At 43.1% G+C, this 23223-nt stretch overlaps 2 protein-coding genes across 2 annotated transcripts; both read left to right on the forward strand.

Moving 5' to 3' along the window:
* The first annotated feature begins 12465 nt into the window (after positions 1-12465).
* Positions 12466-15538, forward strand: LOC147004990 (uncharacterized). Its single transcript, XM_085836090.1, is given in 2 exon segments — positions 12466-15504; positions 15506-15538. Coding segments are annotated over 2 exon segments (3072 nt in total).
* Positions 15539-15672: 134 nt separating this feature from the next.
* On the forward strand, positions 15673-22065 carry LOC147004991 (spermatogenesis-associated protein 31H1-like; the record flags this gene model as incomplete). The annotated part of the gene is made up of 2 exons (XM_085836091.1): positions 15673-16523; positions 16662-22065. Coding segments are annotated over exons 1-2 (6255 nt in total), but the record flags the coding sequence as incomplete, so codon positions are not given.
* Between the last annotated feature and the right edge of the window lie 1158 nt (positions 22066-23223).

Consider the following 23223-nt stretch of genomic DNA (forward strand, 5'->3'; position numbering starts at 1 on the left):
TTATTTAGTGCATTGGCTGTTCTGATTATTATGTGTCGGGAGGAATTCATGGGCATCTCTTTCTTTAGGTTAGGGAAGTTTTTTCTATAATTCTGATGAAGATATTTACTGACCCTTTAAGTTGAAAGTCTTCATTTTCATTTACTTTTATTATCCGTAAGTTTGGTCTTCTCATTTTGTCCTGGATTTCCTGGATGTTTTGAATTAGGATCTTTTTGCATTTTGCCTTTTCTTTGATTTTTGTGTCTTTGTTCTCTATGGAATCTTCTGCACCTGAGATTCTCTCTTTCATCTCTTGTATTCTGTTGCTGATGCTTGCATCTATGGTTCCTGATTTCTTTCCTAGTGTTTCTATCTCCAGATTTGTCTCCCGTTGGGTTTTCTTTATTGTTTCTACTTCCCTTTTTAGATCTTAGATGGTTTTGTTCAATTCCAACACCTGTTTGGTTGTGTTTTCTTGTAATTCTTTAAAGGATTTTTGTGTTTCCTCTTTAAGGACTTCTACCTGTTTAGCAGTGTTTTCCTGTAATTCTTTAAGGACTTTTACCTGTTTATCAGTGTTCTCCTGTATTTCTTTAAGTGCATTATTAATTTCCTTCTTATAATCCTCTACCATCATCATGAGATATGATTCTAAATCCACATCTTGCTTTTCGGGTGTGTTGGGGTATCCAGGTCTCGCTGTGGTGGGCATACTGAGTTCTAATGATGGTGAGCAGTCTTGGTTTCTGTTAGTAAGATTCTTACATTTTCCTTTCGTCATTTTTTAATCTCTGGCATTAGATGTTATAACTGTCTATGGCTGGAGCTTGTTCCTCCTGTCATTCTGTTAACCTCTGTCAGCACTCCTGGAAGTCCAACTCTCTCCTGAGTCTCAGTGATCAGAGTACTGTCTGCAGGCCACCTCTCCTCTGTTGGTGAAGAAGCACAGATATCTTGAGCTCAGATCTGCTTCCTCGGTGAAGGTGATGGCCCGAAATGGGGCCTGTCCCAGAAGCTAAGTTGCTTCTGCAGTCCACAGGCTCTCCTGCCCACACTGGTCTCTGAGGGACCAGGGATACAAGATGGCTCTCTCACCTGTTCAGATGGTTATTGCCCTCCCTGGCAGCCACCTTTCCTCTGGTGGGGAAGGAGCACAGGCTTCTGCAGCTCAGCTCTGCTTCCTGGCTGTTCTGGCTGCTAGTGCCCTCACTGGTGGCCACCTCTCCTCTGGCAGGGAAGGAGCCACATTTACCACTACCACATTTTTTAAAATTACGTGTGTGTGTGTGTGTGTGTGTGTCCTGAGCTATTCCCATCCCGCAGGAACGCACAGGCAATGCAGTTATGTCCATCTACTGTGGCTCCTGTTTTAGGTCGTTCCTCCAATGTCACAGCCTTACCTGTCGTTGGAAAACCCTATCGCCACCGGGCCCCGTGCCTTAGGTTGGTCTGTGCATGAGGAAAGTTGCCCGTCTTTGGATACCGCAGTACTGTGTGACAGTAACTGCTAAATGACCTAGGGCGAACTCTACAAAAGAGGCCAGCCAAAAAATGAATTAGTGGGGAAATCATGCTCATCCCATCGCGTGCAATGAGGAAACCTCAGTGATGTAAAAGGCTGATCAATGATCAATGAGTCTCTCTCATTCCAGTGCAATGGATCCACAGATCCTTGGAATGTAATAGCAGAGAACTCAGATGCCAATCAAGTTCTGAGCATGGATAGCCAAATATCAGAAGAGGTGCCTTGCTCTATGGCAGCAAGTGCTTGAGCAATTACCACCTTGTCACGTCTTTGTTGAGATCTGAGTTTGCAAACCAGCCATAGTAAAAACACTAATCCACAACACAGGGCTGCCCCAAATAGGCCTACTCCCACCCATTCCTTAAAATATGAGAATGCAGAAGACATCCAGGAAGTAAGTCCTTTGATTCCATCAACCAATGACGGGCCCACGCATGTGGAATTAATCGCCATCACTGCTACATGTAGCGCCTCAAGCTTTTCATCAAATCCTTCAGACCAGTTTCCTGTAAGAAACAAAGACAATTCTTTAGATAGATTAGCTGCACGCGTCCAACTTTCATATTGGACACTAGTAATACATAAGGCTCCTGATTTCTTATCACAGCCAAGCTGTGCCATTTGGAGCAGAATTTCCAGCCTTTCCTCCACCAGATCAATGCGCTGGTTCACTATCATTAGCCCACCTTTTAATTGGGCACTGAGCACTGAATGTTGATCAATCGCATCTGCCACAGAGGAGGACAACTGCTCGATAGTTGTGCTTGACTGGACTGATGTTGTCATAGCAATTCCAGCAGCCGTAGCTGCCACCGCACTGGCAGCTATTGCCACCACAACAGCTGCAGTGATACCAAAGTCTCGCTTTTGCCTGAGCAAAGATACGGTGGAAGGAGTCTCCACAGGAACAGGAATCCATCGTGGAATCTTGGCAAGCATTGCACGGCTGGCCCACTTAAGGTTCCAGCATTGTGCCATCCAGCAGGTTTCATTAGTACAGGATTCAAAGGATCCGTTAGAAAGAACAAACAAGAAAGGGGTGTACACACAAACTGGAGTATATGGATAATTAATTTGTTTTACCAGGGTCTTATTAAGTCCAGTGATTTCAGTAGTAGAATTTTGATAAATGATTCTATCAGGTAATAGAACTTGATGAAACTGAGCAAATTTTGAAATACCAGTAAAAATCGCTTTTCCAGCAGCTCCTCCTTGGAGGAAAACCAAGGGATTAATATCTGTACAGCTACCATTAATCCCACAAAGTACCCATTTATGAAAAGGATGCATTTTAAAGTCTTGTATGAAAAGTCCCTTTTTCATAACATATTTCTTTTCTGGGTCACCTATCATGTTGGGAGAAAGGGAAAAGGTTTTACTCTTATCTGCCCAACGAGTGATGGAGGATTGACAATCAGACCAAGGTGGGATCAGCCCTTCATCTTCCAAGTCACAATGAGGAGCCAGTTTTGGTTGATTGGGGCGTTCTTTGTCTGAAAAGTTAGAGCCGGGCGTGGTGGCGCACGCCTTTAATCCCACCACTCGGGAGGCAGAGGCAGGCGGATTTCTGAGTTCGAGGCCAGCCTGGTCTACAAAGTGAGCTCCAGGACAGCCAGAGCTATAAAGAGAAACCCTATCTCGAAAAACCAAAAAAAAAAAAAAAAAAAGAAAGAAAAAAAAGAAAAGTTAGGTGGTAGAAATGTACCATTAACCCAAATTGCCTCCTGCCAGAAAATCCGATTTGTAAGGGTTATATCTCTGTTGGAGGTGTCTTGGGTTGTATTTACCCAACCTCCTCGGTGCTTAATAAACATTCCCAAAGCTCGTCTGGTGAGTCTGATACAATCTCCCAATTCATTAATTTGGAAACAGAGAGAACCTCGTTCCTTAAAGGAGCGTTTTTCTCCCAGTGGTGCCCAGATAGGGTCATATGGTAGGTATGGCAGGCCTAAAGTTTTATTGGTCGTAAAAAACTTGGGAAAAACAGCTGTATCATGACGGACAGGCATGGGCTTAGGGAAGGCAGACAGAATTGCCCATCTATAGTCTCCAAATATACTAGGAACCCAAATCCACAGAGGTAGCACGAGGGCTAGAGGTAGTTTCCAAGGGATCCATCCGGGAGTCATTTTCAGGTGTCAGAATTCTTCGTGTCAGTCGTTCTGGCAGCCAGAATGGGTTGTCTTCTTCCTGTGGGAAAACACAAACAGCTCCCCTGGATCTTATTAATATAGGATCCGGGCCTTTCCAGAGACCAGTCAAAACATCTTTCCATTTTACCATCTCTTTTGGCCTGTCAGGCTCTGAACAATGACGTTCAGCCGCAGTGTGGCCTTGAGCATCGAGATTTAAAAAATTAAGAGTGAAGAGTGCCATAGAAACAGCTATTCTTGGTACTGGGGGTAGAGCCTCCTCAACTCCCCCCTTTTGTTTAATTAAGTAGGACTTGAGAGTACGGTGAGCCCGTTCCACAATGCCTTGCCCTTGAGGATTATATGGGAGACCAGTCAGATGAGTCACTTCCATCTGGCGACAGAACTGTTGAAATTTTTGAGAGGTATAAGCTGGTCCATTGTCTGTCTTAAGGAGTTTGGGTTTTCCCCAAGCACTCCATGCCTCGAGGCAATGTTGTATAACATGAGAGGCTTTTTCACCTGTTAAAGGTGTGGCAAACATTACACCAGAGCAGGTGTCAATAGAAACATGTAAATATTGATTTCTCCCAAAGGAGGAAACATGCGTGACATCCATTTGCCAGACCTGTAAAGGCCTTATGCCATGTGGGTTTATTCCCACATGAGGGACAGGTAAAAATTCACAGCAATTCTGACACTGAGTAACAATTTCTCGAGCTTCTTTTCTAGTTAATGCAAAGCGGTGACGTAAAGTCTCAGCTGTCACATGAAAGCGCTTATGAAATTCTTTTGCTGCTTTTGCCTGGGAAGACAGAGCAACAGCTATAACTTTAGTGGCTTTATCTGCCAAATCATTTCCCAGAGACATAGGGCCAGGGAGGCCTGAATGTGCCCTGACATGAGTAATATAAACAGGGAATCTTCTATTTAATAAGACAAATTGTATTTGTTGAAAAATATTGGCAACTTTGCTAGAGGATTTTATTACACCAGCTGTCTCAAGAATATTAACGGCATTCACCACATAGGAAGAATCTGATACGATGTTAAGCGGTCCTGGGAATGCTTTAAGAACCTCCAGTACCACTAAACATTCCACAACTTGGGGTGAGGTTTCATTATATTGCTTAGTTGCTATCTCATTATTTACCACATAAGCACCTATACCAGTTTTTGATCCATCAGTGTATACCACTATCCCATCTGTAAGTGGGTCCTTAGCTGTCACTAGTGGAAACACTATAGCCTGATTCAGGGCAAACTGTAAAATTGGATGTTTTGGATAATGATTGTCAATCTGTCCTGAAAAGGAGGTGACTAAAACTGCCCAATCATTAGATGTGGCTGCCAAGGTTTGAACTTGTGCAGCAGTATAAGGTACAATTAGGATTTTAGGATTTTGTCCAAAGTGGGTAATAGCTGCTTTTAGGCCTTTAAGGGCAAGCTGTGCAACTGCATCAGGATACCAATCTATTATTTTAGCAGGAGATGCATTTGGATGAACCCACAATAAAGGTCCATTTTGCCACAAAACTGTGGTTGGCAACTGGGCTGTCTTAAAGACACACAAATCAAAAGGTTGTGACTCATCAATGTGTTGTAATTGAGCCTTTTGCAAAGCTTTTTCTACTGTCTGCAATGCCTGATTGGCAGCAGGATTAAGGGCTCTAGGGGAGGAGATATGAGAATCCCCTTCCAAAATATCAAATAAAGGTTTTTTTTTTTTTTTCAAATAAAGGTTTTAACTCAGCAGAGGAAATCTTTAAAAATGGTCTGAGCCAATTAATATCTCCATATAATTTTTGGAAATCATTTAAGGTGTGTAAATGATCTCTGCGAATCTCTAATTTTTGAGGAACAATTTTGTCAGGATAAATGAGTGTTCCTAAAAAGGCTCCTATTTGAGCAACTTGCACCTTTTCAGTAGCCACCTGCAATCCCCATCGCCCTAACGTTTTTATTAATATAGGGTATGCTTCTTGCAATAACTAAATTTTTATGGCAAAGGAGTATGTCACCATATAAATTGCTATGAGTAGAGATGGAAAATGATTTCTAACTGATTTAAGTGCCATTTGCACGTACAGTTGACACATGGTAGGACTATTTGCCATCCCCTGAGGTAGGACCTTCCATTGGTATCTATGATCAGGCTCTAAATGATTAATGGCTGGGATGGTAAATGCAAATCTTTGCCTATCTTGAGGACATAAAGGTATAGAGAAAAAACAATCTTTAATATCTATAATTATAATTTCCCAATTTTTAGGTAGTGCAGAGAGCAATGGAAGCCCTCGTTGAACTGGCCTAAACAGGCGCATTTGTGCATTAATTGCTCTAAGATCATGTAATAAACGCCATTTGCCAGTTTTTTTCTTAATTACGAAAATAGGTGTATTCCAAGGTGAGGTAGAGGGCTCTAAATGACCTAAGCGTAGCTGTTCAGAGACCAGTTTTGTGGCTGCTTCTAATTTTTCAGAGGATAGATGCCATTGAGGAACCCATACAACTTCCTCTGTAAGCCATGGTATGGGCATGGAACCCTCAACAGCTGATCCTAGAAAAAACCCAAGCCTTGTCTTCCATTATTACCTTTTTGAGGAATAGGTTCAAGTCTACCCTGCTCTCCTTTCCCTAGTCCCTTTCCCTCTTTATAGCCCATTTTCTTCATCATTTGAACAGCTTGTGGTGAGTATTCATTAGTTAAGGTTATTCCCATTGCCTGTAAGATGTCTCTCTCTCAGAGATTAACTGGGAGTGGTAAAACATAGGGAGTGAATCGTCCCGTTTGACCTTCAGGTGCTTGCCAGCTCAAGGAGCGAGAGCTGATAGTGGGGCAGGACTGATATCCTAACCCTTGTAGTGAATGTGATGACTGAGTAACGGGCCAAGCTTTTGGCCACCAGTGGGAGGAGATGATACTTTTATCTGCTCCTGTATCCAAAATCCCTTTGAACTGTTTCCCTTCTATAACTAACTCTAAGGATGGCCTGGAATCAAGAGGCATTATTAAGTAAGCAGAATCATTGCCAGTAGAGCCAATTTCTCTAGCAGCTTGAAGGACACCAGAGGAGGGGGAGTAGCCATGTAGGCTTGGCAAGATTATTAGCTGAGCTATTCTATCTCCTTGTGATATAGAAAAAACACCTTGAGGACAAGAACAAAGAACTTGAAGTTCCCCTTCATAGTCTTGATTTATGACTCCAGGGTGAACAGTGAGGCCTTGTAAAGTAAGGGATGCCCGGCCCAGTATCAGGCCAACGCTTCCAGATGGCAGAGGCCCTTTGTAGTCAGTGGGAATGGGCTGCACCCCCACTTGGGGTGTCAGCATGAATCGAATTGTGGAACAGAGATCCACTCCTGGTGAGACTTCTGCAGCTCTGTGGACTGTAGTGTCTGTCTGTTGTGAGCTGGGATCCCATATGTTTTGGGGCCCTGAGACCTGGGGCCCAGAAACTCGTTTTTTGAATTGTCTTCACTTCTTTCTGCCTGAGGAGGTCCAGACTGAATAAGTCTGCCTTTGATGTCTCTAATTGAGCGACACTCACTGGCTTGATGATAACCTTTTCCACACCTAGTACACAGTCCTAGCACTTTCTTTTTTACGGGGGCCTGGCAGTCCCTTCTTATATGCCCTGGTTTGCCACAGTTATAGCAGACCTTGTGATTACTTGTATCTGAACGCCTTTGGCTCTGCAGGATGGCAGCTGCTAGCCCTGCATTAGTTAAGGGGCCTCCAAGCTCACGACATACCCTTAACCAGTCCTGCAGTCCTTTACTCTTTCTGGGTGTAATCGCTGCTCTGCATTCCTGTGTGGCTTGTTATAAATCAACTGTTCCACTAACGGCATTGCCTGTTCAGGGTCTCCAAAGATTCTGCCTGCTACCTCTGTCATCCTAGCTACAAAGTCTGAGAATGACTCCTGAGGATTTTGTATGATTTTTGTCAAGTATCCTCCAGCTTCTCCCTTTCTGGAAAGTGCTTTCCAAGCCTTAATGGCAGCAGCGGAGATTTGATTGTATGCTCCCCAATCATAATTCGTCTGATTATTAACATACTGCCCTTGTCCTGTTAACAATTCAAATGTCCAGTTTCTCTGATCGCCTTCAGCAGTGGCATTGACTTTTGCCTGCGTCTGAGAAGTGTCATGCCACAGCGCTTCCATTCGATGTACTGCCCCATATTAGGGAGTGCAGCCTTCACTGTTGTCTGCCAGTCTCCTGGAGTCATGGCCAAGGTCATAAGCCTTTCAACTTGAGATATGGTAAAATTGGCACTAACTCCGTAATTACGTACAGACTCAGCAAGTTCTTTTATCTGAATATACTCCACAGGTGCATGTACTCGCCCTCCATCAGCAACTTCATAGACAGGGAATGCCTGATAAAGTTTTTTCTTTTCCTCCCTGGAGAGGAAAGAATCAGAAAAATTCTCCACATAAGGTGGAGGAGTATTGAGACCAGAAGGCCTAGAGGTGGCCTGCTTTGTGTCCCCAGTAACTTTTAATTTTTTCTCTGCTTTTTTTACTTGCCCTTTTTCTGGATGATATCTTTCTTTTTTATAGTGAGCTGTCTCATATTCTAACTCTTCTTCCTCAGAGGAGCTAAGCTCTTCTGTTTTTAATCTATCAAGCTTCAAAGCCTCCAGTTCCTTTACTGGATAAAGGCTTTTCTTTTCCTGAACTTTCTCCTTATCTTTTTTCTCTCCCTGGGAATTTATTCCCAAACCTTTCACTTCCTCAGATCCAAGGTCTTTGGAAGGGCTTAGCTTTTCACGTGCACGTTTCCTTTTTTGAGCTCTTAACCTATGGTCCCGCTCCAATTCTGGCATACTGTCTTGTAATTCTTCCAAAATCCCTTGTACTGTCCTAACATTTGAACGACATTTCTCATCCTCCAGGCATGTTTTCACTAGTTTCCATAATGCCATGGTCCCTATCTTTAATTTCCCATTCTGTTGTTCCTTAATTAAGTCTTCCCTTAATTTCTCCCAAGAGGTAGGTGCTAATGATCCTGAACACGCGTACCAAGGTGAGATACGTTCAATTTCCTTAATAAATATTTGTAGTGTTTTTGTAGATACTTTTATGTCACATTGTTTTAAGACAGACTGCAAAGCTGTAATCACAGAATGTGAAGTTCCCATACTGCTCCTTTATATACAGGAGAGCTTAAGTACAGGACAAGCACCGCGGCTTATGTTCATCCATCTGAGCGTGCTTAGCAGCAGTCAAAATTCAGAACCACCTCTGGTGAGTGTAGGAAAGAACCGGGAGGTATAGGGTTAACACCGCCAACAAGAGAACAAAAGCTTCCAGTTACAGGGAGGGATTAGAGAGATCAAAGCCAGTATGTCTTTTGGAGCTTACCTTCCACCACCTTCGTTCGGGTCTTCCTCCGATGTTGTGGGAGGGGTTCTCCTCTGGCCGCAGAGCATTGGTCAGGCGTCTTTTTCCCGGGATTTCGGCACCAATTTGTCCTGAGCTATTTCCGTCCCGTAGGAACGCACACAGAACACAAGTCAAGACCTTTCGTGGTTACACTTTATTCATAATCGTGAGGTAGAACAAAGAAGGATAGAAACGTGTTGCTATATATACCCACAGGTGTGACGTGTTAATACTACTGGCGGTTCCACCCACAGTCTCAAATGTCCGGGGGGACGGGCTAGTGACTTGGCGGGCATTTGCTCCAGCACATGCGCACAATGGAGCTTAGCGCCATCTAGTGACGGCACGTATTATCACGGCTTCCTACGTGTGTGTGTGTGTGTGTGTGTGTGTGTGTGTGTGTGTGTGTGTGTGTGTAGTACATTCTAAGACATAGAGAAGTAGAAGCCAACCTGCAAGAGTCAGTTCATTCCATCTACCTTGAACATCATAGGAGGTAAATGTTGGTTCGAAGGTTTGACAACAGACATCTCTACCTAATGAGCCATTTTGCTGCTTCCCATGTGATATCTTATTGTTTAGGTGGCTGTTTTCCTTACTAATGCATGTCTCTAGAGTACAGGGTTCATATTTATTGTTAGGCTCAGTATGCCACACAGTAATCTAGAACTTAGTTTTTTTAAAAAACACGTAATGATGTAACGTTGCCAAGCCTTGGAACGAATACTTAACTCCTATGACCTTCCAGGTAGATAGAAGAAACTGACTCTTGCAGGTAGTCTTCTACTTCTCTATGCCTCAGAATGTACTACACACACACACACACACACACACACCCGTAATTTTTTTTCAGTCAATTAGCTATATTCCCCTGACTGACATATGCACAGAAATACATGAATTACATGTGCATATAAAGCTGTGAATATATCCTGGCATATCTCCTGGAAAAGATGACAAGTTTATATATCTATCGATACATACACACACATAGATATACATGTGCATGTATCATATAGAACTATGTCAGATGATATTTTGGGGCGGTATCTATTTCATTTACATTTCCAATGCTATCCCAAAAGTCCCCCATCCCCCACATGCTCCCCCACCCGCTCCCCCACCCACCCACTCACACTTCTTGGCGCTGTCATTCCCCTGTACTGAGGCATATAAAGTTTGCATGACCAATGGGCCTCTCTTTCCACTGATGGCCGACTAGGCCATCTTCTGATTCATATGCAGCTAGAGACACAAGCTGGGGGGGGGGGGGGTACTGGTTAATTCATATTGCTGTTCCACCTATAGGACTGCGGATTCCATGTAATTTTTTTAAATGAGTGTGTATATGCATTTGCAAATGTGGAGGTACCTGGGAACTTATGAAAACTGCTTCACTCCTTTTACTACGAGAGCTCCTGAGGTGGAACCCAGGTCCTCAAGCTTGGTGTCAAGCACCTTTGCCTACAGAGCCATTTTGCTGTTTCCTTATTATATTTAATAAATTATTCAAAAATAAATAAATTAGTAACTAGTGATATGATTATAGAAGTTAGCTGAGTCGATACCTGATATAAAACATATCAATATCCCAGGTGTAAGGTGAGATGTATTGTCAATAAAATCTCCAATCTATAACATAAACCTAAGTTTCTTGTTTATTTTTTGTGTGTTTTTCTCTAGGGTGAAGAGATCAAGAAACCCACAGGTCAGAATGACTCTATCCCTTATTGTTAGCTGAAGGCTGATGATATCAGCTAGTATATCTTTCTGCTTTAAGACTTTGGTCTTTGACAGCATGTGGAAAAAAGCTGAAAAAGAGGCTGTGACTAGAGTATTACCATCTTTCTAACATATTCACTTCCAAAGTCATGGAAACAGCTCCACAGCTCCTTCACTGTCCCTTTTCCCCAAGCTTCTGTGTCCCATATGTTTTCATGAAAAGCCCAAAATATCAGAAAGAAACTTGGTGGGTCAGGAGAATAGACAAAGAATAGTTAACAAGAGTTCCATTGGGGGGGGGGCGGGGGGAGGTGTCTGCTACCTTTATTCCTCTACTATGGATCAAAGGTAGACATCTTTACAGAAAAAGATGTATCAGGATCTCTGTGTCTCCCTCAACTACATTCCCATTCCCATGCTTCTAATGGGGACCCTTCTGGTCCATGATGAGGACAGCAGAGACCATGGACTTTTAATATGTTGATAGCTGTGCTGTGCCACTAATTAGCTACATGGCTGGCTTGACTCCATTTTTGCCCTCATGATTGTTACACGAAGGGGGTTCTGTTAGATGATATCAGTAGTCACTATGCTAAATAGTTTCTTTACTTCTATTACCAGTTTCACAAATGGACAACTCCAGAATGAAATTTGTGGAAGATGATCTCCTTAGGTAAGCAGAGTCTGTCTTCAGACTGTCCTACTGACAGTTTCACGACAACTTGATACAAGCTCGAGTCATTTTGATAGAGGGACCCTCAATTGCTCCTTCCACATTGTCTTGTGTGAAAGCCTGTGATTCATTTCCTTAATTGATGATTGATGTAGGAACATCCAGCTCACTGTGGTGATGCCACCCCAAGCTGGTGGTCACAGGTGACATAAGAAGGCAGGGTGAGCAAGCTATGAAAGCTAACCCGTAAGCAGAGCCCATGTGTCAGCTCCTGCCTCATGGATCCTGCCCTGAGTTCCTACCTTGATTTCCCTCAGCAATGGGGTATGACTTGAAAATTGGAAGGTGAAACTAACCCTTTAGCTGCAAGCAGATAATGGTCATGGTGTTTCATCACAGCAATAGAAACCCAACTAAGACATCACTTTAATTGTAAGTGCTAGAAGTATAAAATACCTGGTAGTTTTACTTCATGGAATATCAGGGTTGTTTTGATTTGCATTTCACTGATGATTAAGGATGTTGAACATTTTTTCAAGTGCTTCTCAGCCATTCAGTATTCCTCAGTTGAGAATTCTTTGTTTAGCTCTATACCCCATTTTTAATGGGGTTATTTGAATTTCTCGAGTTCAGCTTCTTGAGCTCTTTGTATATATTGGATATTAGTCCCCTATCAGATTTAGGATTGGTAAAAATTCTTTCTCAAGCTGTTGGTGACCTTTTTTGTCTTATTAACAGTATCTTTTGCCCTACAGAAGCTTTGCAATTTTATGAGGTCCCATTTGTCTATTCTTGATCTTAATGCACAGGCCATTGCTATTCTGTTTAGGAACATTTCACTGTTCACATATCTTCGAGGGTTTTCCCCACTTACTCCTCTATAAATTTCAGTGTCTCTGGTTTTATGTGGGGTTCTTTGATCCACTTAGACTTGAGCTTTGGTAGAGGGATTCTTTACAGAAGTAACTGATGCTTGTGAATGGCATCCCTTTTCCACCCTCACCTCCCTTTGGCCAAAAATAATTTGGACTTGGAATGATGACTGTCTTCCTTTGTCCTAATTTTCCCACTACTGATTCAAAAGAAAATGAAAAGAAAACTCTCTTTGTTTTCAGAGCAACACTTTTGGAACCGGATTTACCAGAATTCCATGATACATCTTCTTCCTCCATCTCTGACATTGTGGCTCATGTGAGTGTCCCACATTGCCATTACTGTAAAAATTGGAAACGTTCTACTGACTACAGCATATCCTCTGAATCCTCCAACAACAGCTCGATCCTGTCTTATCTTCCAATCGTTCCTGAAAGAACAACTTGGCAAATCCAGGGCAATATTGTCCCCGACTCCCTGGTAAAGGAATGGCCCACATCCAGGAACCAAAGCACACCACTGCCTACCTTTCAGCTGACTGACACTGAGAAGTCAGATCTTTTCCAGAATTTTGCTGTCCTTCCTCCCTTACAAGCTCATGGCTCTTTTATTAGCTCTAATTTACAATCCCTAGATCCGTTAGTCAGGAGAGAGCTGCAAGGACATATGTCTCAGAAGGTTTCTACTCTGCAGAAACAAGTGGTACCTCTGCCTGTGAAGAAGTCATGGAAAACACTCAATCATCTGATGGATGTACAAGGAGTTCCTGAACAAGAGATCCCCCACACTCAGTTACCTACACCCATCCCTCAGAGCACCAAGCCAAGTACCAACAGATCTTCAAGTGCTCTATCGATTCATCTACATGTGAACAAAGGGGACAATTCTGAAGTAAATAGGACAGAAGCCCAAATGTCACGGCCACTTACCTCCAACAAGCAGTTAGAATCTGAGAATGATCACCAAATCATTAGATACAATCCTTTAGTTATATCAATGGACACGCCATCTTCCAGAAATGAAGAAGTTAATGAAATTCAGGAAGAAACCACTTTACAGAAAAAGGATCCAAAGCACGTGTTAGGGCTGAATACAGAGCAGAGGGTCCTAGGTCTTCCAGAAGAAAGGATGAAGTCACATGAGGCACAAGGAACTCATGCAAAGCTGACACCCAAGCCACCATGTCCAGCCAAAGACAGAATAAAGGTCACTCCGATGGCATTGCTTCAGGTTATGGATTCAATGGGAATAATCCTAGATTCACATTCAGAGGTAACAGACCCTGTGGGGAAAACAAAAGATAAGACTGACTTATCACAGCCATCATACCGAGCTCAAAAAGTGAGTATACCTCCCAAGTCATCAAATCCAGTAATTGAATCCATAAATGTAGTAAATCCTGAGCATCAAACAAGGGAACCAAATATTAGTAACCCATCAGAAATGAGTCTGTATGAATTCACAGCAAGCACCGAATTGACATCGCCTGAAGTTGATAATACCCAGGGGACCATTGTAGAAACATATTCAGAAATAGGATCTCAGGGGTTGAATCTAGAAGCAAGAGTGCAAATTGAGGAATCAGAGTCATTGGTAGAAAAAACCACTGAACCTTCTGGACTAGTTGTAGAACCTATAGAGTTAACTACAGGACCCACACCACATATTATAGATGTGATCCCAGGGCCACAGCCCCACAATGTAAAGTCTATGCAAATAGATACAGAACTAGAGTCACAAGGTGATTTATCTGTGGATTTAGTACAACAGTCATCTCTAGGAGTGGTAGATGCTGAAAAGGCAAAACTGGAGCCAGAGCTTCAGAGTTTATCACCAAAGGAGTTGGTTGAGGGGACACAAATTCCAACTGTGAAATCCGTGGATTTGAATCTGGGCCAAGAGCCATCAGTTGTCAAATCACCATTGATTCCAGGGCCACAACTGCAAAGTGTCAGATTTCCAAAGTTATATCAAGGACAACTTCTTCAAGGGGAAAATCCAGCAAATTCTATCTCGGGCTCCCCACATTATAATTTGAAATCTGATGAAGCAATATCATATTTCCCAGTACAAGAAATCAGGTCATCTGGTTTTATTCCAGGGCCAAAGTTTCTAGAACCACATCTACAACATGTGAAATCTACTAAAGTAAATCTAGGACCATGTTTGCAAGATGTGAGATTTTTTGATTCGATGCCAAAACCTAAGCACCATGGCTTCAAAAATACACAGTTAATACAAGGTTTTCTGATTCAAGAGAGGAGGATATCTCAGGGATTTATGCCAGAATCATTTTGGCCATTAAGCCAAGAGCCAAAGTTCAAAGATAGGAAGCTTGCTCTGCCTACACAAGGATCAGCGTTTCACAACATGAAATTTACAACACAAGCCTCTGAACTACAGCATCCACATGTGATATCTGAGGACGTCAGCGCAGGACATCGAGAACAAGATACCAAATTTTCTGAGCTGGCTTCAAGACCGAGACTTCAAGGGGTCAAATTTGGGGAGCAAATCTCAGGATCGATGTGTGATAGTGGAAGTTCTATAACTCTAGAGTTAGGGATGCATGACCCCAAATTAGCAAAGATGATGACTGCAGGGCTACAGGATACAAGGCAAGTGAGTTTTAACTCAGGGCCATGGCTTCAAGATGTCAAATTTTTGGATGTAATACGAGGAACTCCACCTCAAGGGGTGAAAACTTCAGAGCTAAACTCAGGGCCACATTTAGAATGTGTAAAAAATTTTGAGTTGACAACACAGCCAGAGAGGCAGGGGATGAAGCCAGAATTGATAGGACAAGAGTCCCCATTTCACGATGTAAAATATGTCACAAGGAATCAAGTACCAAGCTTTGAAGACAAAATGTCTTATAAAATGGTATCTGAGTCACAGGTGCAAATGGCGGAAACAATGAAATTGCCTCCTGGGAGACACTTAGGAAATGCAGATCATTCTGAGTTGATCAGAAGACCACAGACCCAAGGCAGAGCATCTTCTGAATTGATAGAAGGACAACTTTTGGGACATATAAAACCTGTGGAGAAGAACACAGTCTCAAAGCAAGAAGCTCTGACATCTGTGGAATTAACACCAGGGCTACATTTGGGAGACATTACATCTACAAAGTTAAAGTCAATGTCAGAGCTGGAGCATGTCAAATCTATGCTGTCAACCCCAGGGATGCAGGCAGGAGATAGGAAAGTTGAGGAGCTGCCTCCGGGCCCCAGCTTGAAGGGTTTAAAACATAGGTTACTTCCTTCAAAGACAAAAATAGAAGATAGGAAACCTGTGAACGTAACTGTAGAAGAGTGTCTCAAGAGGATAAAATCTACTGTGGAATCCCCAAGTAGTTCACTGAGAGGAGATATGAAGTCTGTGAAGTTGATTCCAGGTTCAAGAATTCAAGATTTGAAAAACAAGGGGTTGGCCTGTGATACACATGTTCAAGATGTAAATGCCATGGACTTGAAACTTGAACCAAAGAAGCAAGAGCAGAATCCTGTGACTTTTGTACCAAGGATGCTATTTCAAGAGAAGTCTATGGAGGTGTTTCAAGGACCTCAACTGCAAGGTGTAAAACCCAAGGAACTGACTTCACAGCCACAAACACAAGATAGGGAACCTGTGATCACCCTATGTTTGAAACAGCAAAGTGTGAAACCTGTAACTGTAGCCAAAACAAAATCAAAGCCTGCAAATATGAAACCCACAGATGAAATGAACTCTAACTTACAATTCAAAGGTGCAACCTCATTTGAATTTGTTACTGATCCGGTTGTTCAAAGTGTAAAACCTGATAAGCTCCAAACAGGTAACTGTAGCCAAACACAAGGGATCCAAGGAGTAAATTCTTTTGTATACACTGAAGGGCAAAATCCTCTGTGTGAAAATTCTAATAGGTATAATCTTGGGTCACTTTTTCAAGGTATGAATTTTTGTACATTTCCATCACCACAAATTCTGTGTGTAAATCCTGTTTGGTGCAATACTAGAATACATTTGCAAGATATAAATTCTTCTGCATGTACTTTAAGTCAAGAATCTCAGTCTGTAAATTCTATTGGCTACAACCCTGGGTCACATTTACAAGCTCCAAAACTTCAACAACAACACTTGAAAGATTTGAAGTCTGAATTAACTCCAGGGTCAAACAATTTGGGTATAGCACCTATGGAATACAACCCTGGTCCACAAAGTCAAGATATGAATTCTTCTGGGTTTAATCCTGAGTCAAAACCTCAGTGCATAAGTTCTGTAAAGCCCAGTGCAGGGCCACAGTTGCAAAGCATAAAGTCCTTTGAGTTGACCCCTGACTCAGAGTCTCAAAGTACAAAATCTGTTCTGTTAAACTCTAGATTACCTTCTCAAGGTGTGGGTTCATCTAACTTAATGCCAGGGGCAAAGTTTCAAAAGAACCCACTTTTGAAGAACCAGTGTGGGTCATGGCAGCAAAGTGCACAACCTATATTAAGTTTGAGGCCTCAGTCAAATGGTGTGAATTCTGTGGCTTTACCAAGGTCACCACCTGAAGATAGAAAGTTTCCAGCGAGGAGTACACAAATGTCGTTTTGTAAAAGTGCTGTAGAACTGACAACTACCTGTGGTCTGAACGACTTGAGCAATAAGTTGTTTTTTCCAGATCCTTGTGTTCAAAACCTTCAAACTGTCCAGTTGAAGCCAGTGCCACAGTCTCAAAGTGTGAGTTCTTCAAAATTGATGCCATGCCACAGTTCACAACATCTTATGTCTTCCTTTGCACCAAAGCCATGTTTTCAAGATACAAACCCTAAGGAGCTGATAATAGGATCTAAACAGGAAAGTCTGAATTGCCAACTCTTTCCTTCCGAGGAGAAACCAGTGATGGCATTGGCACCACAGTCCACCAGGAAGCTCTTAGCAGGACCAGCACTGACTAGTGTCAAATTTTCAAATTTGCCGCTGAAATCACAGCAGCAAAATACAAAATCTTTGGCATTTACTTCAGAGCCAAAATGGCAAGGTGTAAAACAGGTAAAATTGCCATCAGTGTCTCTGCCAGAACCAGGAAAATCTGTGGAGTCACCACCAAAGTCAAATCTTCAAAACATGAAACCTGGGAACCTAATGCCCCAGACAATTGATTCTGTCACAAAATCTGCTAAAGTCATATATAGACCAGAGCGACAGGTGGTGGATTTTGCAGGGATGAACATGAAGTCTATGGGTCAAGTCCCTAAATCGAATTTTACTTCACCACCAATTTATCAAGATGTGGAATCTTTAGAAATGACAAAAGGGTTGGGACATAAAAGCAAAAAAATGATGGAGAAATCTGTGAGGTTGAGCTCCAACCCAACACATAAAGTCATAGAATCATTAGAGATGCCCCTGAAGCTAGATCTTCAAGTACCAGAATTTTTTGATCTGACTCCAACACTAAGTGATCAAGACTCAAAATCCTCAGAACTAAACCAGATCCCAGAAACTCCTGAGTTACATTCTTGGTCATGGCTTCAATTTCAAGATTTCAAGGAGTTACACATAAAAGAAGTTACAGAAACTGATAGAATGGCCCTCAGTGTCAAGAATCATGTTGTAGACATGATAGAGGTGACTTGTGAAGCAAGACAGCCAGCGAAAGAATTTCTTAGAATGACTCCAAAGCCAGTAAATAGAGAGACCAGATTTGTAGAAAAATCTCTAAGGCCATGTCCTCAAGACTTAGGACCTCTGGGGATGGACTCTAAGAAAAGATCTCAAAGGGAACAATCTGTAGTATCAACACCAAGGCCATTCTGTCACATCCCAGATCCTGTTTCAGGAATAACACCAGGGCCAGGAACTCAGATTCACAAATCTAAAATTTTGGCCTCTATGCTGTGGCTGCAAAAAGAATCCTCTGAGTTGTCATGCAAGCAAACCAGTCAAGTTGAGGGAAATACAGACTCTGTAGAGCTCACCTTTGGTACACAGCAGCCAGGAGAGGTAGCGGCTAAGCTAACAGAACCTCAGAATCTGAGCCTAGAAAGTGCAAGCATCACTCCAATAGAATCACTGGATCAAATGGTAAACTTTGTAGGCATTAATCCAAAGCCACGAGATCAAGTGACAGAATCTGCAAAGACACCCCTTCCAGTTCCTCAATCAGTTGCCCTCCCCAAAGTTTCTGAAAACGTGGAAGAGATTCCTGGACCACCACTTCAAGTTGTAAAGTCTGTGAAGATTCCAGAGAGTACCCCTCAAAAGTCAAAATACAATGATTTGACTCCCAGAATACATGATGTGATAAGTTCAAAATTTGCTCCAAGCCTTTGGCTACAAAATGTGCAGTCCAATAAATTAACCGTAGCACCAACACATCAGGTTTTAGAAATAAAAGGACAACCAGGCTTTCAAATTATAAAGACTGTATTAAATCCCAAACCACTGGTTCTGATTGCAAAATCTGAAGAAGTAGCATCAGGACTCACCATGAGATCGAGCATTAAAATAAAGGAGTGTTTGAATTTACACCCAAGACCACATCTTCAAGGACTGGTAAAACTTGCAGGGTTAACTCCAAAGGCAGATATTCAAGTGACTTCTGCAGAATTAATATTTCAGCAAACATCTCTCCTTAAGGAACCTACATTGTTAACTCATGAACAAAGGCTTCAGGCTGAAAAATCTCTAGGCCTCAAACCAGAATCTCCTAAATTAATGAAAATTAAGGATTCAAATCAGAATAAAGACTCAGAGATGATCACATCAGTAAAATTACAGGCAGAGAATTCCTTATCTAGTTTCATACACAGCCCTTCAACCCCATTTCTTTCCAACATTGATAAAACAACCGAATTAGGGCACCTTCAGGGTTCTGGGGTGCCTAAAGATTTAAGAGATTTTGATATGGAAAATCTTGGTTTTGGAATTTTGCAGTCTTCAAAGTCCTACACAGACACTATTATAATAAAATCTTCAGTTCTTCCCTTGGTCCTTCCAAATCTACCCTCTGATAAGACAGAGGACACCAAGGGAAACCCATATCCTGAGATCTGGAGTATGAATGTCTTATCTAAGGAAGGAATTGAAAAGGGCCAAATGGAGGAATTCCAGAGGTATTCTTCATATTCATTCAAACTACTATCAGAGGAGTTTCAGGCTGGATTAGGGGCTCGAAGAAGCTCTATCCATTCTTTCTTGGGCATACAACAGAATGTCTGGGAAAGTCATGTCTGTAGGCAGCGACTACCTAGGAAATACCTCTCCAGTGTGCTAATGCTGGGGAATGTCCTGGGAACCATTATGGAGAGGAATCCTTGTTCTCAGTCATTTTTAACAGAAGGATCCACTATGGACATCTGCCAGTCTATTCATAATTTATTTGGGGTTCCAGCTGAACTAATAGAATTTTCTCAAAGCCTGCTAGAGAGGGCTCCAAGGACTGTTTCTCAGACTTCAGTGGTTAAAAACTATATTCAGAGACATATTTTATGTCACAGTAATGAGAAAAGAATGCCTTTAAAGATGTGGACACGAGGCTCCACATCTTCCATAATACAGCAATACTCTGGTAGTAGATTGGGAGTCAAGAAAACAAGCTCAAACCTCAGCAATATACTCCAGGATGTCACTGAGCATGTGTCTGTCTCATGTACTGGGGCCAGGTTTCCTGCCTTGACAAAATCAGAGTCTAACTCTAAGATACTTTATACTAGGGAAGGTTCTCTTTCCAGGGAGCAGAGTAAAATTTCACCATGTGAAAATTTTACTAGGACTTCTGAGTCTCAGCATTCCCTCAGGACAGGTTCTTTCTCCCAGTCCAAGACAGATATCTCAGAACAGTCCCAACTGCTAAAAGAACTACAGAGGAAAATAGCAGGAAAACTCCTAAGAAGTCAAATACAGCACAATGTCCCTCTTCCTCTAGCGTCAGGTCTTGTCCTAAAGTATCCCATCTGCTTACAATGTGGTCGATGTTCAGGATTTAATTGCTGTCATCATTTACAGTCTGCTTTTGGATGGTACCTTCTCATCTACCCACAGCTCCACCTTTTAAGCACCCCTGAGGGCCATGGTAGTGAAATTCGGTTGCATCTTAGATTTAAATTACAAACTAGGAAAAGACCTCAAGTCTCAAAGTATCATGCAAGAAACCGAGCAGATCCGTGGAAGGGTGTTGCATCACCATCAGGAAGGAAAGCCAGACTCTCTACACCAGCATCCAAGAATCCTAGAAGAGATTTCCAGTCCAGTTCTTCCCTGTCTCCTACTTCTGTACAAGTCCACACTCAACAAAAGCAATGGTGCAGCCGTAGTATGGCAGGAAACACAACAGCCAAAGACTCTGTGTTCTGTCAGGGTCATGACTTATCAGAGAGTGAGTACAGAAGCAATCTGGATGAAAGATCTGTTAAATCAAGCCCAAGAAAGACTTCTGTCTTAACACATCCAATGAAAAAAATCATCAAGGGGCCTCAAACACAAATCACAAGGCTCTACAAAATCAGTACAAGCACAAAAGGCAGCCATCCTAGAACACTGAGGGGTCTATCAAGAAGCAAAATGGAAAACATCCAAACAAGCACTTCCAAGAGACAGCCTAAGAAATCCTCCCGGCCCAAATTTATCCAATCGATTTTTCACAGCCTAAGGCAAGTATTCCAAGCAGCACACACAACTGTGAATTTTATAGGACAGAAACTTCAGTACAAGATGAGGCCAGATAATTTGTGGTCAATCAAAAACTTGCACCCCAAACAAAGATCTGAGGATTATGGCTTAATGGGAGATAGTCATGAAGCCAGGACACCAGTTGTCGGGTACAGGTCATCAAGTTCAACCCCTAAGCAAAAGGACAAATTTCAGGGAGCAAGTGAGTGCTGTAGACAACCTCAAAAGCCCAAAGAAGCAAGCTCTCTCCTACCCAGACCCTTGCAATTGCAGAAGATCTTGGCTTGTGGAAGAGATGTCTTTAACCAAGCTACTTCCATCCCAGAACCTTTGAAGAAAGTTCAAAATGTCTACAGTATGGCAACAAAAAGCTGTAGTGATGAAATATCCAGTCTAGAGTCCAAGAACTTTCCTAAAGTAGGAGCCAAATTTCAGGCCCAAGAGAGAATTGTATCTAACCCTCTCTTGAAGGGAACCCTGCAGAGTCACTTGGGAAAGAAACCCATTAACAAGGAAGAACAACAAGGCTTCTTCATGGAGAGAACCCTATGTAATAAGCCACCTGAAAGGATCCATCGCAGGCTTCCTCAGAGAATTCACTGGCAAAGTCCTTATGAGAGGAGGCAACATAGTCCTTCTTGGAGAAGGCATAGTAGTCCCACTGACAGAACCCTTAGAAGTCTTTCTGAGAGGTGTCATCACAGTCCCTCCCAGAGAAAGAGTCTTAGCTCCTTTCTAAGAACCTACCACAGTCTCTCTGACAGACTTTATAACAGTCCCTTAAGGAGGAGCCCTCACAGTCCCTCAAGAAGGACCCCACTCAGTCCCTCAAGGAGAACTCCTCGAAGTTCCTCAAGGAGAAGTCATCACATTCCCTCAAGGAGGCACACTCAAAATCCCTCTGGAAGTAGCCATCACAGTTGCTCAGGGAGTAGCCATCCAAGTTCATCATGGAGGAGCCCTCCCAGGCCCTCAAGAAAGAATCTAAGAAGTCCTTCGAGGATGAGCCCTCACAGTCCCTCATGGAGGACCCCACTCAGTCCCTCAAGCAGGAGCCCTCACAGTCACTCAAGGAGGACCCCATGCAGTCCCTCAAGGAGAACTCCTCGAAGTTCCTCAAGAAGGACCTCACTCAGTCCCTCAAGGAGAACTCCTCGAAGTTCCTCAAGGAGAAGTCATCACATTCCCTCAAGAAGGCACACTCAAAATCCCTCTGGAAGTAGCCATCACAGTCGCTCAAGGAGTAGCCATCCAAGTTCATCACGGAGGAGCCCTCCCAGGCCCTCAAGAAAGAATCCAAGAAGTCCTTCAAGGATGAGCCCTCACAGTCCCTCATGGAGGACCCCATGCAGTCCCTCAAGCAGGAGCCCTCACAGTCCCTCAAGGAGGACCCCATGCAGTCCCTCAAGGAGAACTCGAAGTTCCTCAAGGAGAAGTCATCACATTCCCTCAAGGAGGCACGCTCAAAATCCCTCTGGAAGTACCCATCACAGTCGTTCAAGGAGTAGCCATCCAAGTTCATCACGGAGGAGCCCTCCCAGGCCCTCAAGAAAGGATCCAAGAAGTCCTTCGAGGATGAGCCCTCACAGTCCCTCAAGGAGGACCCCATGCAGTCCCTCAAACAGGAGCCCTCACAGTCACTCACGGAGGACCCCATGCAGTCCTTCAAGGAGGAGCCCTCACAGTCCCTCAAGGAGAACTCGAAGTTCCTCAAGGAGAAGTCATCACATTCCCTCAAGGAGGCACGCTCAAAATCCCTCTGGAAGTAGCCATCACAGTCGCTCAGGGAGTAGCCGTCCAAGTTCATCACAGAGGAGCCCTCCAAGGCCCTCAAGAAAGAATCCAAGAAGTCCTTCGAGGATGAGCCCTCACAGTCCCTCAAGGAGGACCCCATGCAGCCCCTCAAGGAGAACTCCTCAAAGTTCTTCAAGGAGAAGTCATCACATTCCCTCAAAGAGGCACGCTCAAAATCCCTCTGGAAGTAGCCATCACAGTCACTCAGGGAGTAGCTGTCCAAGTACTGCAGGGAGAAGTCACCCCAGGAGATGCCCTTGCAGCCCTTAGGGAGGATGCTGGCATCAGGACCCCTGAAACCTCTGACATCACATAGGCACAACCCCCACACCTGTTGCCAAGATAACAGCCACCATATTCCCAGAATCCACTTGGATCATGTCCCACCTTTTGCTATGACTATGTCACCATCCATATATAAATAAAAGCCCCCTTGATATCTCTTTCTCTCCCTCCCCTTCTCTTTCCACCACCACCTTGCCCCTCTTTCTC

The sequence above is a fragment of the Mus caroli genome, unplaced genomic scaffold (assembly GCF_978045245.1).
Source record: "Mus caroli unplaced genomic scaffold, Mus_caroli_1 scaffold_4, whole genome shotgun sequence".
NCBI classification, from domain to species: Eukaryota; Metazoa; Chordata; class Mammalia; order Rodentia; family Muridae; genus Mus; species Mus caroli.